We start from the raw sequence: 14037 nt of genomic DNA on the forward strand, positions 1-14037 counted from the left end.
CACTGTGCTATCCCCCCTAGTCAAGGAACTCCCCACATACATTTGAGACACCACCCACGCCCTCCACCTCCTCCAAAACTTCCATTTCCCCGGCCCCCAACGCCTTATCTTCACCATGGATATCCAATCCCTCTACACCTCCATTCGCCATGACCAGGGCCTCCAAGCCCTCCGTTTTTTCCTCTCCAGACGTCCCCAACAGTACCCTTCCACTGACACTCTCATTCTTTTGGCTGAACTGGTCCTCACCCTTAACAATTTCTCCTTTGAATCCTCCCACTTCCTCCAGACCAAAGGCGTAGCCATGGGCACACGTATGGGCCCCAGCTAAGGCTGTCTCTTTGTTGGCTACGTAGAGCAGTTGATTTTCCGTAATTACACCGGCACCACTCCCCACCTCTTCCTCCGCTACATTGATGACTGCATTGGCGCCACCTCGTGCTCCCGCGAGGAGGTTGAGCAATTCATCAACTTCACCAACACATTCCACCCTGACCTTAAATTTACCTGGACTATCTCTGACACCTCTCTCCCCTTCCTGGACCTCTCCATCTCTATTAGTGATGACTGACTTGACACTGACATTTTTTACAAACCCACCGACTCCCATAGCTACCTGGATTACACCTCTTCCCACCCTATCTCTTGCAAAAATGCCATCCGTATTCCCAATTTCTCCGCCTCCGCCGTATCTGCTCCCAGGAGGACCAGTTCCACCATAGAACACACCAGATGGCCTCCTTCTTTAGAGACCACAATTTCCCTTCCCACGTGGTTAAAGATGCCCTCCAACGCATCTCGTCCACATCCCACACCTCCGCCCTCGGACCCCACCCCTCCTACCGTAACAAGGACAGAACGCCCCTGGTGCTCACCTTCCACCCTACAAACCTTCGCATCAACCAAATCATCCGCCGACATTTCCGCCACCTGCAAAAAGACCCCATCACCAGGGATATATTTCCCTCCCGACCCTTTCCGCCTTCCGCAAAGACCGTTCCCTCCGTGACTACCTGGTCAGGTCCACACACCCCTACGACCCACCCTCCCATTCTGGCACTTTCCCCTGCCACCGCAGGAACTGTAAAACCTGTGCCCACACCTCCTCCCTCACCTCTATCCAAGGCCCTAAAGGAGCCTTCCACATCCATCAAAGTTTCACCTGCACATCCACCAATATCATTTATTGTATCCGTTGCTCCCGATGTGGTCTCCTCTACATTGGGGAGACTGGGCGCCTCCTAGCAGAGCGCTTTAGGGAACATCTCCGAGACACCCGCACCAATCAACCAAACCGCCCCGTGGCCCAATATTTCAACTCCCCCTCCCACTCTGCCGAGGACATGGAGGTCCTGGGCCTCCTTCACCGCCGTTCCCTCACCACCAGACGCCTGGAGGAAGAACGCCTCATCTTCCACCTCGGAACACTTCAACCGCAGGGCATCAATGTGGACTTCAACAGCTTCCTCATTTCCCCTTCCCCCACCTCATCCTAGTTTCAAACTTCCAGCTCAGTAACTGTCTCCTTGACTTGTCCGGACTTGTCCGACCTGCCTATCTTCTTTTCCACCTATCCACTCCACCCTCTCCTCCTTGACCTATCACCTTCATCTCCTCCCCCACTCACCCATTGTACTCTATGCTGCTTTCTCCCCACCCCCACCCTCCTCTAGCTTATCTCTCCATGCTCCAGGCTCACTGCCTTTATTCCTGATGAAGGGCTTTTGCCCGAAACGTCGATTTCGCTGCTCCTTGGATGCTGCCTGAACTGCTGTGCTCTTCCAGCACCACTAATCCAGTATTTGGTTTTCAGCATCTGCAGTCATTGTTTTTACCAAACATAGCACAGTCAAGGCACAGCTTTAAGTCAGGCAGAAGTTTTGTCCTGACAGAAATAAATATTATTTCAAAATAATCTTGTATCGCAACAAAGACAACTTGCAGTTATGTAACACCTTTAACATGGAAAAGTGTCTTGAGGTGTTTCACAGGGGCAAAACTGAAAAACTAACATGGAATCAAAGATGAGATTATAAGAGGTGAAAGCAAAATTATTGTTAAAGAGATGAGTTAAGGAGGACGGTCTTTTAAGATGGTTTTATGAATACAATTCTTAGCAGGATTTAAGGTTAGAACAGCACTGTGGATCTAAACAGGTCAAGACCAAGACCTAGCCAATAGTGAGTTGTTGAAAGGAAAAAGGCACAAGATGCCTATCAGAGAAAATAACTGTTTGACAGGTGTTACACAGAGAACACATTGCTATTCAGAGAATTAAACCCATGGATAAGAATTTAAGATAAATTTATTGGAGCATACAATAAAATGTAGATGAATGAGGAATGGTGCACAAACTGACTTAGTGCGTTGTGGCAGTACAGCAAATACAGTAGGGAGGTTTCTGGTGTAGGAAGAATGGCCATGTATCAGCAAAGCTTTGGATTAGTTGAATATAAAGATAGCAAAGGTATCTATGAAGGTTTCAGCAACAAATAGGCTGAAGTAAAAAGCAGGTGAGCTTATAGAGGTGAATAAAGCAGACTTTGTGAAACAAAAGATATGGAATCAGCTTAGAGTCAAACAGGAGATCAAAATGATAAATAATCCAATTCAACCTGGAGAGGGAATGAAAACAAAAAGAGACCGAAAAATTTGGTTAGCTTGTCTTACAGAAAGATACTGCGGTTCGCCTGAGACTGGATGTCAGTCAAGTAACCCAGTAACACAGAAACAGTGGAGAGAGTGAATAAGAGAGAGAGAGAGAGATGTTGGGAGGGTGGTAGAGAGTTAACCTTAAGTGTTATTAATTAAGCAGTTTGAATTTTCAAGCATTCAATTAATATATCAGTTTTGCTATATGAAAGACATAGTGCTTGCTGAAACACTTACTAAAACACTACTTTCAAGAAAATTTAATTGAAATTGCTTCTCCTTTTATTCACCAAAGCGTTTATTGTTTGTGTAGCTTTCAGCAAAACAGATTGTTCGATTGGGCACAAGTTAAGAGCAGCATGTGGAAATAAAAAGAATTGGAGCATAATTCCACCCCAGAAGTAGTCTGGGAGCAGATACGGCAGAGGCCGTTCCACAACAGAACACACCAGATGGCCTCCTTCTTTAGAGACCACAATTTCCCTTCCCACATGGTTAAAGATGCCCTCCAACGCATCTCGTCCACATCCCGCACCTCCGTCCTCAGACCCCAACCCTCCAACCGTAACAAGGACAGAACACCCCTGGTGCTCACCTTCCACCCTACCAGCCTTCGCACAAACCAAGTCATCTGCCGACATTTCCACCACCTCCAAATGGACCCCACCACCAGGGATATATTTCCCTCCCCACCCCTTTCCACCTCCCGCAAAGACTGTTCCCTTTGTGATTACTTGGTCAGGTCCACGCCCCCCAACAACCCTCCCTCCCGTCCTGGCACCTTCCCCTGCCACTGCAGGAATTGCAAAACCTGCGCCCACACCTCCTTCCTCACCTCCATCCAAGGCCCCAAAGGAGCCTTCCACATCCATCAAAGGTTTACCTGCACATCCACCAATATCATTTATTGTATCCGTTGCTCCCGATGTGGTCTCCTCTACATTGGGGAGACTGGACGCCTCCTAGCAGAGCGCATTAGGGAACATCTCTGGGACACCTGCACCAATCAAACCACACCGCCCTGTGGCCCAACATTTCAACTCCCCCTCCCACTCAGCCGAGGACATGGAGGTCCTTGGCCTCCTTCACCGCCGCTCCCTCACCACCCAACGCCTGGAAGAAGAATGCCTCATCTTCAGCCTCGGAACACTTCAACCCCAGGGCATCAATGTGGACTTCAACAGTTTCCTCATTTCTCCTTCCCCCACCTCACCCCAGCTCCAAACTTCCAGCTCAGCACTGTCCCCGTGACTTGTCTTACTTGCCTATCTTCCTTTCCACCTATCCACTCCACCCTCCATCCTGACCTATCACCTTCATCCCCTCCCCCACTCACCTATTGTACTCTCCCCACCCCCAAATACTTCCAAACAATCTTCGTAAGAGAAATGTGTCCCAGACAGCATACGTGCATGTTTTTAGCATTCTTGTAAAACTGTAGCCTTAAATATTTAAATTTGAAAATATTGTTTTTGTTCAAGTTCGAGTTATCCGACAATTTATGCAATGTTTAAGGTCTGCCTCCTTAAACTGTTTCATAAACAAATTCTGAATCGATGACAAGACAGTCACAGTCATGCACCCAGTAACACCAAATGTAAGTAGAAATGAGCAACAATAGCTTTCTCAATCTTATTGCCTTGTTTTGAAGAAAATGACTTTCACCTATGCACTGCTGTAATTACACTTCCTTCAGATTTATTTGGATGGAATAAAAATTCTTTGAAAACTAAATTGAAAAACCCTGAAAACGGGCACAGGAATTTCAATAAGCAATAGCCTGGACCCATTGACTGCAATGCGGGCAGCGCAGTCGTCATGTGCTGTACGTGATTATTGTGCGCAGCTAACATGAACTGTGCTGTTCATTGGCTACTCACATTAACAGGCTCGATATCACAAGCGGCTACCACCAATTAAAGCTAGCCTTCACTATCTAAAATGGGGTTGGGGACAGGTTGTGGGTGATGGGATTTATGATTGAAGAGAATCTAATCTGGGAAAGAGTGAGCTCCAAGTATTTTGGATCTGGCACTAGAGGTTTTGGGGTGGAAATGGGAAGGAGGAGAGATGATCTCTACCTGCAGGGAAAGAGAAGGTCCTCTAGACTCCCATTCAATTGACAGCATGAAGCGGTTGAGTGCTTGTTGATTTCTCATCCTGCCTTATAAAACAGGCATTAAAGAACTTCATTTCTTCCCTATTGTCTCTTAAACTATATTAATTTCTTATGAATATTAAGTTTTTAAAAAAGCAGTTTATACATGTTAATGCTTAATAAATAGCTCAACATATTGACACTAAAAAGCAGATAAAGTCAGGAGTCAAATCATACCTAATGATGTTCTCGCTGGTACGGCATCTTTATTGATCCAGAACGAGACCCATGACAGGACAACTGTAAGTGAGCAAGGTATGTAGGTCTGAATTGTGAAGTACCCCATTCTTCTACTTAGATCAAAGAATATTGTCATTATGACATAATCTCCTATGAAGAGAAAAATTAAATTACATTTTACTTAATTTGAATAACAGTATTTTTTTAAAGGATGAGTCAGTAAATGAAAATTGTTCTTTCCTGATCATCTTTTCAATAGAATTGATTACATATCTTCCTTGATTACATTGTAGGTGCACTTAGAATTATTCAAGAATATTATGGTATTCTAGAGGTGCCTCCTATGTGAACAGGCTGGTGAGCGATTTCTTTTAAATCTGTGGTGATTAACTAGTGCATGGATGTTCTAACACATTTATTTATTTGTAATGGCTTGCAAATAAAACCGAGATACAGGTGTCTCAGAGCAATTAGATGGGCATACATTCGTGGTCCATTTCATAGATTCCTGTGCAGCCCTCGACAGCCAGACATTAGGCAAAGACCTGTTTCATAGGGTAAGGCCTTCAATCTTACAAGTGCAACCAAGATGTTTGGAACACTGAATGTTATGCCTCAACTGTGGGAGCAGACTAGGAGATGAAAATAATAGTGGGTACATCCTGAAACAAGTGCCTACTGACTCCATCAGATGAGTGGAGATTCTCATTTAGCCTCACATAGCTGATGTTCAGTGAAGGACAGCAACTGATGCAGATGACACCAAAATTGGAGGTGTAGTGGACGTCAAGGAGGTCACCTTAGAGTACAAAGGGATCTTGATCACATGGGCCAATGGGCCAAGGAGTAGCAGATGGAATTTAATTTAGATAAATGTAAGGGGCGTGTATTTTAGAAAGGCAAATCAGGGCAGGACTTATACACTTAATGGTAAGGTCCTGGGGCATGTTGCTGAACAAAGAGATCTTGGAGTACAGGTTCATAGTTCCTTGAAAGTGGAGTCGCAGGTAGATAGGATAGTGAAGAAGGTGTTTGGTACACTTTCCTTTATTTGTCAATGTATTGAGAATAGGAGTTGGGAGGTCATGTTGCAGCTGTACAGGACACTCGTTAGGCCATTTTGGAATTTTGGGTAACTTGAAAGGGTTCAGAAAAGATTTACAAGGATGTTTTCAGAGTTGGAGGGCTTGAGTTATGGGGAGAGCTGAATAGGCTGGGGCTGTTTTCCCTGGAATATCAGAGGCTGAGGGGTGTCCTTATGGTGGTTTATAAAATCATGAGGGGCATGGATAGGGTAAATAAACAAGTGGGGAGTCCAGAACTAGAAAACATAGGTTCAAGGTGAGAGGGGAAGGTTTAAAAGGGACCTAAGGGGCAACGTTTTCACGCAGAGAGTGGTGAGTGTATGGAATAAGCTGCCAGAGGAAGTGGTGGAGGCTGGTACAATGGCAACATTAAAAAGGCATTTGGATGGATATATGAAAGGAAGGGTTTAGAGGGATATGGGCCAAGTGCTGGCAAATGGGAATGGATTAATTTAGGATATTTGATCGGCATAGACAAGTTTACCAAAGTGTCTGTTTCCATGCTGTACATCTCTATGACTTGATGACTCTATAATTGTTTTGACTGGAGAAAACAGGAATTGTGGTGAAATGAACGATAAGTCTGTTGCTTTGTTGACAAGCTATCATTTTTCACCAGCATGTACGTTGGACATACACTGAAGCAGTGCCAATAGAATTAAATGGAATCATTGAATCCTGAAGCACAATATAAGGCCTTTCCAATCTCTGGGCTCTTTGAAAGAACAAATCCATTTCATTGTACCACTGTCGTTTCTTCAACTATTTTGTAAATTGATGTGCACAAGTATATTTTTCGCCTTTTGCATTGCTAAAAGGACTCAAGAAGTCAATGCTTTTTATCTGGCACTGATCATGCCTGGGACTCAAGATACAGGCTTGGAAAAAAGGACATAAGTTTATAGAGCACGATCATTTCCATCAAGAGATACAATGCAGCAGATGCTTGCACCACCACCTCCGAGTCTCCTCAGAGCAACTCACCGCCTTGATTTGGAAATATATCACCATTCCTTCACTGTCACAGAGTCAAAAGCCTGGAATTCCCTCCCTAAGGCCATATGTGTATACTTATGGCATGTAGAGTGCAGTGGTTCAAGAAGGCAGCTCACCATCGCCTTCTCAAGGTCGACTAGGAACAAGCCATAAATGCTGACCAGCCAACAATGCTCAAGTCCCACAAGTATAACATAAACAGGATGCTGACTGGTTGGGTCATCACTGACATGGAATTGCAGAAAGAATAGTTAAATGCTAATTTTAATTCTCAGGTCTGTCTACCTGATGAGCAAGATAGATCAGGTTTTTGACAAGCTTTTTGCATGGCAGATTGTTTAAAACAATTGGCGTAGTAGCAGGAAGTAGAGCATAATGGTCAAAAAGTTTTTTTTTGTCATGGGAAGCCTGTATCCAGTGGCATACCACATGAGTTTTGTGCTGGGTCCCTTGCTGTTTGTTGTTGAATGACCTGGATGTTGATGTAGGAGGTGTGATCAGCAAGTTTGCAGCTGAGACTAAAGTTGGTGATGTGGTCAATAGTAAGAAAGAAAGCCTTAGACGACAGGACAATATTGGCAGACTGGTCAGGTGGACTGAACAGTGGCAAATCCGGAATTTAATCCTGAAAAGTGTGAGGTGTTGCATTTTGGGAGGACTAACAAGACGCAGGAGTACACTTTGACTGGTAATACCCTTGGAAGTTCAGAGGATCAGAGGGACTTTGGTGTGCATGTCCATAGATCCTTGAAGACAGAGGGGCAGATAAATAAGGTGGTTGAGAAGGGTCATGGGATACTTGCTTTTATTAGTCAAGGCGCTGAATACAAGCACAATGAGGACATGATGGAATTGTCTATGGTGTTTGTTCGGCCACAGCCGGACTACTGTCTGCATTTCTGGTCACCTCACGCTGGGAAGGCTGTATAGAGTGTATACAGGAGATTCACTAGAATACTGCCTGAGCTGGAACAGTTCAATTATGAAGAGGCACTAGATAGTCAGGAGTTGTTTTCCAGAACAGAGCAGGCTGAGTGAGACCTGATTGGAGTGTTCAAAGTACTGAGGACCATAAACAATGTAAATAGGGAGAAACTTTTCCCCTTAGTAGAGGAGTGAATAACCAGGGGACATAGTTTTAAGGTCAGGAGCAGGGAGCTTAAAGGGGATTTGGAAATTTAGCTTTTATCCAGAGGGTTGCGGATATCTGGAACGCACTGCCTGAAAGGGTGGTATAGATAGGAACAATAAAGGTATTTAAGAATTATTTAGATGAACACTTGAAACATCACAGCAAACAAGGCAATGGGACAATCGCTAGAAAATGAGATTAGAATAAATGGATGTTTCTTTCACCACATTCGGCACAAATCTGAGTGGCCATTTGCTTGGAATCTCAGCCATCTCAGGCTCTTGCAGCACTGATCATCTAACAGGTTAAAGCAGCCTTCATCTCCATAGGTACATCCAATACTTCAGGACCAATTTCCACAGCTCCCTTTGCCTCACGTCCTGGAATATGGCTCTAAAAGGCGTAACCATGAATTGTATTAACTTGTCTGTCACAGCCAAAGCTGAAGTTGCTAGCTGACAGGCAACAGGGAAGGCACCAGCTGAACAGCAGTAGTGGGAGGGTGAATACTGTCCTCCTGAACCACTGTCCCACATTTTGCCCAAGCAAAGCAGCCAGGGGCACCACCATTAACCCTTATAATTGTCCAGTACGTTACTCGGGCCACAAGTCTCCACTATGATCATACCCTTCAATGGAAATGACTGACCCTGCAGCTGAGGCACAGCAATTGAAATGTGCCCCATCCCAATCTGAGTGCCAGGCATTGGCATACTCAAAAAAACCAAATTGTCTGAGAGGGCAGCCTGGCATGGACATACCCACTCTTCCACATGACAGCCTCAGCACTGGCCATTTCTAATGTCAGTGCTGCTCAGCTGCTTAACGGAACCCACACACTTCGATGTTGTCATTATCAGGTGTAATGCTGATTTTACACACTGCTTGTTTCTACTCTCCAACTCTCCTTATGTTCGTGAGTTTTATGTCTTAAAATAATTTGATGGTACTGACACTTGCTAAATATTGTTTCACAGGTGCCAGCTACCTTTAGTAGTTTGCTAAGCAGTGGTTTTCTTGAGAGTGAATTTTAACAGTATGAGCATTGCTATTTTCTCACTGCTGAAGTCAAGTCCTCAAGCTGAACCTGATGCTACATTCTCTCTTGACACCCATGTCTAGCAGGTTCTGCAGGGAACAAACAGGATTTCAGACTCTAGATTAGCTCTCCGTGTCTCAGCTCAGTCTGCTGACTTATGGAAATCCCGATGTCAGCCGAGCTGCAATAGTTCTGTATCAACAAGATAACAAACTGGTCTGTTTTTTGGACTCCAACATATAATGCAACACTTGACTACATGCTTACAAAGAGTGGTACCAAGGGATTTGCTTTTTATCATACTCTTTTGTTTGATCAGAATGTAATCATGCCTAACATAAAAAAAATAGGAATTTGCTGTGCAATTTTCAACATTTTTCCTGAAGCAGTACTGTGTTGTCTTACCAGACTGAGTATGCATTACATCAGTTGTGTTTCTGAATCCATCAAATGCAAACTGATAAAGTCGCCAATGCTTTTGATGAGCAATTTCAACTGGATCTTTCTTCCAGCGATACACAATTTCATTTTTTGGGTACCCATCTGCAAAGGAAATTTATGAGAAATAGCAAAAAAAAGACATTAACTCGTACTGACTTCAAAAGTCTACTTCAAAAGTAAATGCTTGTCGTCAGTGGACAGATTAATGTAGATTTTCTGCTTGGGTTTGGTTGCCTTAAAATGCATAACTCAAATGAAGTGTAGTGGCAGATACATAAGGATCTGTTGACCTGCAAAATGATGACCTCAGTGACTCCTGGCACTTACACTAAGAATGTTAGGATTCTGATCTCAGGTTCTGATGTCAAACAATTTGAGAGAGAAAAAAAATCTATCCCTCTCAAGGGCAACACAGTGGCTCAGCGATGAGCACTGCTGCCTCACAGCGCCAGGAACCAAGGTTCGATTCCAGTCTTTGGAGACGGTCTGTGTGGAGTTTACACATTTTCCCTGTGTCGCCCTGTGCTTTTCCTCCAAGTACTCCAGTTTCCTCCCACAGTCTAAAGATGTACAGGGTCAAGTAAATTGACCATAGTGTTCAGGGATGTGTAGGTTAGGTTCATTAGTCATGGGAAATGTAGAGCATTAGGGCAAGGAATAGGTTTGGGTGGGATACACTTTGGACGGTCGGTGTGGACTTGTTGGCCCAAATGGCCTGTTTCCACACTGTAGAGATTCTATGATTGGTTGGACATAGATTTGGGGCTAAGCAGTTCAATGAACAGGCCTTGAAAGTCTTATACAACCATTCACTAGCTTCTCCTGGATAATCAAAGTTATTTGAATTATTTAAGTTCAATCAGCATCAGGGTAATTCAACGTGGCTTCCCACATTGCAATTTAGTCAGCTTTACATTTCAGTAAAAGGTTACTCGAATTAAAAATAATTAAATACCTTTCTTCAATAAAACACTGAGCCTAAATTTTTGTAGGGCCTGACTCCAATAACCCTGACGGAAGACAGAGCTGGTTCTTCCATTTGACAAACTTTCAGGGTCAAAACCAATAGCTAGAGATACGGCAAAACAAATGCAGCCTCTTCTTGTCATAGTGACTACAAACTATATCAAACCTATGGACTAGTGTTGTTTGGAAGCAAGAGTTGAAGGGTGTGGTGCTGGAAAAGCACAGGTCAGGCAGCATCCCAGGTACAGGACAGTCGACGTTTCGAGCATAAACTCTTCATCAGGAATGAGGTGGGGGGGTAGCCCAAGGGAGCTGAAAGATAAATGGGATGGGGGTGGGACGAGGGATGAGGTAGGTGGGAACAGGTAGATGAAGGTAGGGGCAAAGGTGATAGGTCAGAGAGGGAGGTGGAGCTGATAGGTCGGAGGGAAGATGGGCAGGTAGGACAGTTCAAGAGGGCAGTGCCAGGTTGCAGGGCTGGATCTGGGGTAAGGTGGAGGGAAGGGAAATGACGAAACTGGTGAAATCCACATCAACCAGTGTGGTTGGAGGATCCCAAGGCGGAAGGTGAAACATTCTTCCTCCAGGCCTCGGTAGCTAGAGTTTGGTGGTGTAGGAGGCCAAGGACTTGCATATCCTTGGCAGAGTGGGAGGGGGAGATAAAGTGTTCAGCCCACATGGTAGTGAAGTTGTTCAGTGCGGGTGTCCCAGAGATATTCTCTTAAATGTTCCACAAGTTGGTGGCCTGTCTCCCCAATGTAGAGGAGATCACATCAAGAGCAACGGACACAGTAGATGTTGTGTGTGGAAGTACAGGCAAATCTCTGTCAGATGTGGAAGGATCCTTTGGGGCCTTGGACAAAAGTGAGCGGGGAGGTCTGGATGCAGGTTTTGCACTTGTTACAGTGACAAGGTAAGGTGCCAAGAGTGGAGGGTGGGTTGGTGGGGTTGTGGACCTAACAAAGGAATCGCGGAGGGAATGGTCTCTCCGGAATGCAGATAGGGGTGGGGGTGAGAAATATATCTCTGGTGGTGGGGTCTGTTTGTAGGCGGAAGTGGCAAAGGATGATTTGTTATATGTAGGTGGCAGAAATGGCGGAGGATGATGCATTGTATATGGAGGTTGGTGGGGTGGAAGGTGAGGGGTTCTGTCCTTGTTGCGTAGGAAGGGGTGGCATTCAAGAGCGGCGACGCAGGAGGTGGAGATGGTGTGCTGGAGGGCATTGTCAACTATGTGGGAGGGGAAATTGCGGTGTTTGAAGAAGGAGGCCACCTGGGAAGTTCTATGGTGGAATTGGTCCTCCTGGGAGGCGGACGGATTGGGAATAAGGGATAGCATTTCTACAGGAGGAGGTGTAGTCCAGGTAGCTGTAGAAAACGGTGGCTTTGTCGTAGATGTCTGTGTTGAGACGGTCACCGGAAATGGAGATGGAGAGGTCCAGGAAGGGGAGCGAGTTGTCCGAGATGGTCCAGGTGTACTTGAGGTCGCAGTGGAAGGTGTTCGTGAAGTTGATGAACTGTTCAAACCTCTCATGGGAGCACGAGGTGGCGCCAATACATTCACTGATGTAGCAGAAGAAAAGGTGGGGGATGGTGTCAGTGTAGCTACAGAAGATGGACTGTTCCACATACCCAAGAAAAAGGCAGGCATAGCTGGGGCCCATATGGGTGCCCACGGCTACCCCTTTGGTCTGGAGGAACTGGGAGGATTGGAAAGAAAAGTTGTTGAGGACGAGGACCAGTTCAGTAATCAAATGAGTGTGTCAGTTGAAGGGTACTGGTTGGGGTGGCAGGACAGTAAGAAATGGAGTGCTTGGAGGCCTTCATCATGGTGGACAGATGTGTACAGGGATTGGCTGTCCATGGTGAAGATGAGGCATTGGGGGCCAGGGAAGCGGGGGTCATAGAGGAGGTGGAGGGTGTGGGTTGTGTCCCGAATGTATGTGAGAAGTTGCTGGACCAAAGGGGAACAGTACGATGTCAAGACATGCAGAGGTAAGTTTGGTGGGACAGCAACAGGCTGAGTCAATGGGTCAACTGGGGCAGTCAGGTTTGTGAATTTTTGATGGGAGGTAGAACTGGGCAGTACTGGGTTCCCAAACTATGAGGTTGGAAGCTGTTGGTGGGAGATCCCCTGAGGTGATGAGGTTGTGGATGGTCTGGGAGATGATGGTTTGGTGATGGAAGGTGAGGTTGTGGTCGAGGGGGCGATAAGAGGAGGTGTGCGCGAGTTGCCACCTGGCTTCAGCGGTGTAGAGGTCGGTGCGCGAAACTACCACTGCACTGCATCCCCCACCCCACCCCCCTCCCCCACATCTGCTGATTTGATGGTGAGGTTGGGATTGGAGGGCTGCGCTTTCTGAGGGTGAGAGGTTGGGGTTGGTGAGGGGGCTGGACACCATGGACATCCAAGTGCCTGTATACCTCCATTCACCATGATGAAGGACGAGGAGGTTGAACAGTTCATGAACTTCATGAACACTTTCCACCCTGACCTCAAGTCAACCTGGACCATCTTGGATGCCTCCCTTCCCTTCCTGGACCTCTCCATGTCCATTTCTGGCGACCGACCCGACACTGACATCAAATACAAACCTACCAACTTCCACAGCTACCTGGACTACACCTCCTCCCACCCTGCCTCCTGCAAAAATGCTATCCCTTATTCCAAATTCCTCCCTCTCTACCACATCTGCTCCCCAGAGGACCAATTCCACCACAGAACATCCCAGATGGCCGCCTTCTCCAAAGACACCATTTACCCTCCCATGTGGTCAACAATGCCCTCCAGCACATCTCCTCCACTTCCCATACCTCTGCCCTTGAAACCCACCTTTCCAAAAGCAACAAGGACAGAACACCTCGGTCCTCACCTTCCACCCTACCAACCTCCAGATATATCACATCATCCCCTTCCACAACAGACCCCTCCACCAGGGATATATTTCCCTCCCCACCCCTATCTGTGTTCTGGAGTGACCATTCCCTCCACGACTCCCTTCTTAGGTCCATGCCCACCAACAGCCCACCCTCACGTTTGGGCACCTTCCCCTGCCACTGCAAGAAGTATAAAACCTACGCCCACACCTCCCCGTCACCTCTATCCAAGGCTCTAAAGAGTCCTTGAACATCCAACAGAGATTTGCCTGCACTTCCACATACATCATCCAATGTAACCAATGTTCTCGATGTGGTCTCCTCTGCTTTGGCGCGACAAGAGGGAAACATATGGAACATTTCCGAGAACATATCTGGGACACACTCACTAAACAACCCCACCACCCTGTGGCTGAACACTTTAACCCCTGCTCCTACTCCACCAAGGACATGCAAATCCTGGGCCTCCTCCATCGCTAAATTCTAGCCACCTGACGCCTGGAGGAAGAAC

At 46.1% G+C, this 14037-nt stretch overlaps 1 protein-coding gene across 3 annotated transcripts in view; it reads right to left on the minus strand.

The window, feature by feature from the left end:
- The window catches only part of gabrg1 (gamma-aminobutyric acid type A receptor subunit gamma1), a 154761-nt gene that overhangs the window by 17633 nt on the left and 123091 nt on the right, over window positions 1-14037 (minus strand). For 2 of the 3 annotated variants that reach the window (XM_072568451.1, XM_072568433.1), the window contains exons 6-7: window positions 9648-9785; window positions 4988-5140 (exon numbers count right to left, since the gene is read on the minus strand). In XM_072568451.1, coding sequence (XP_072424552.1) covers window positions 4988-5140; window positions 9648-9785 — 291 coding nt within the window. The remainder of the gene's footprint in view (window positions 1-4987; window positions 5141-9647; window positions 9786-14037) is intronic. The other variant, XM_072568441.1, reaches the window with a different exon arrangement.

The sequence above is a fragment of the Chiloscyllium punctatum genome, chromosome 1 (assembly GCF_047496795.1).
Source record: "Chiloscyllium punctatum isolate Juve2018m chromosome 1, sChiPun1.3, whole genome shotgun sequence".
Taxonomy (NCBI): Eukaryota; Metazoa; Chordata; class Chondrichthyes; order Orectolobiformes; family Hemiscylliidae; genus Chiloscyllium; species Chiloscyllium punctatum.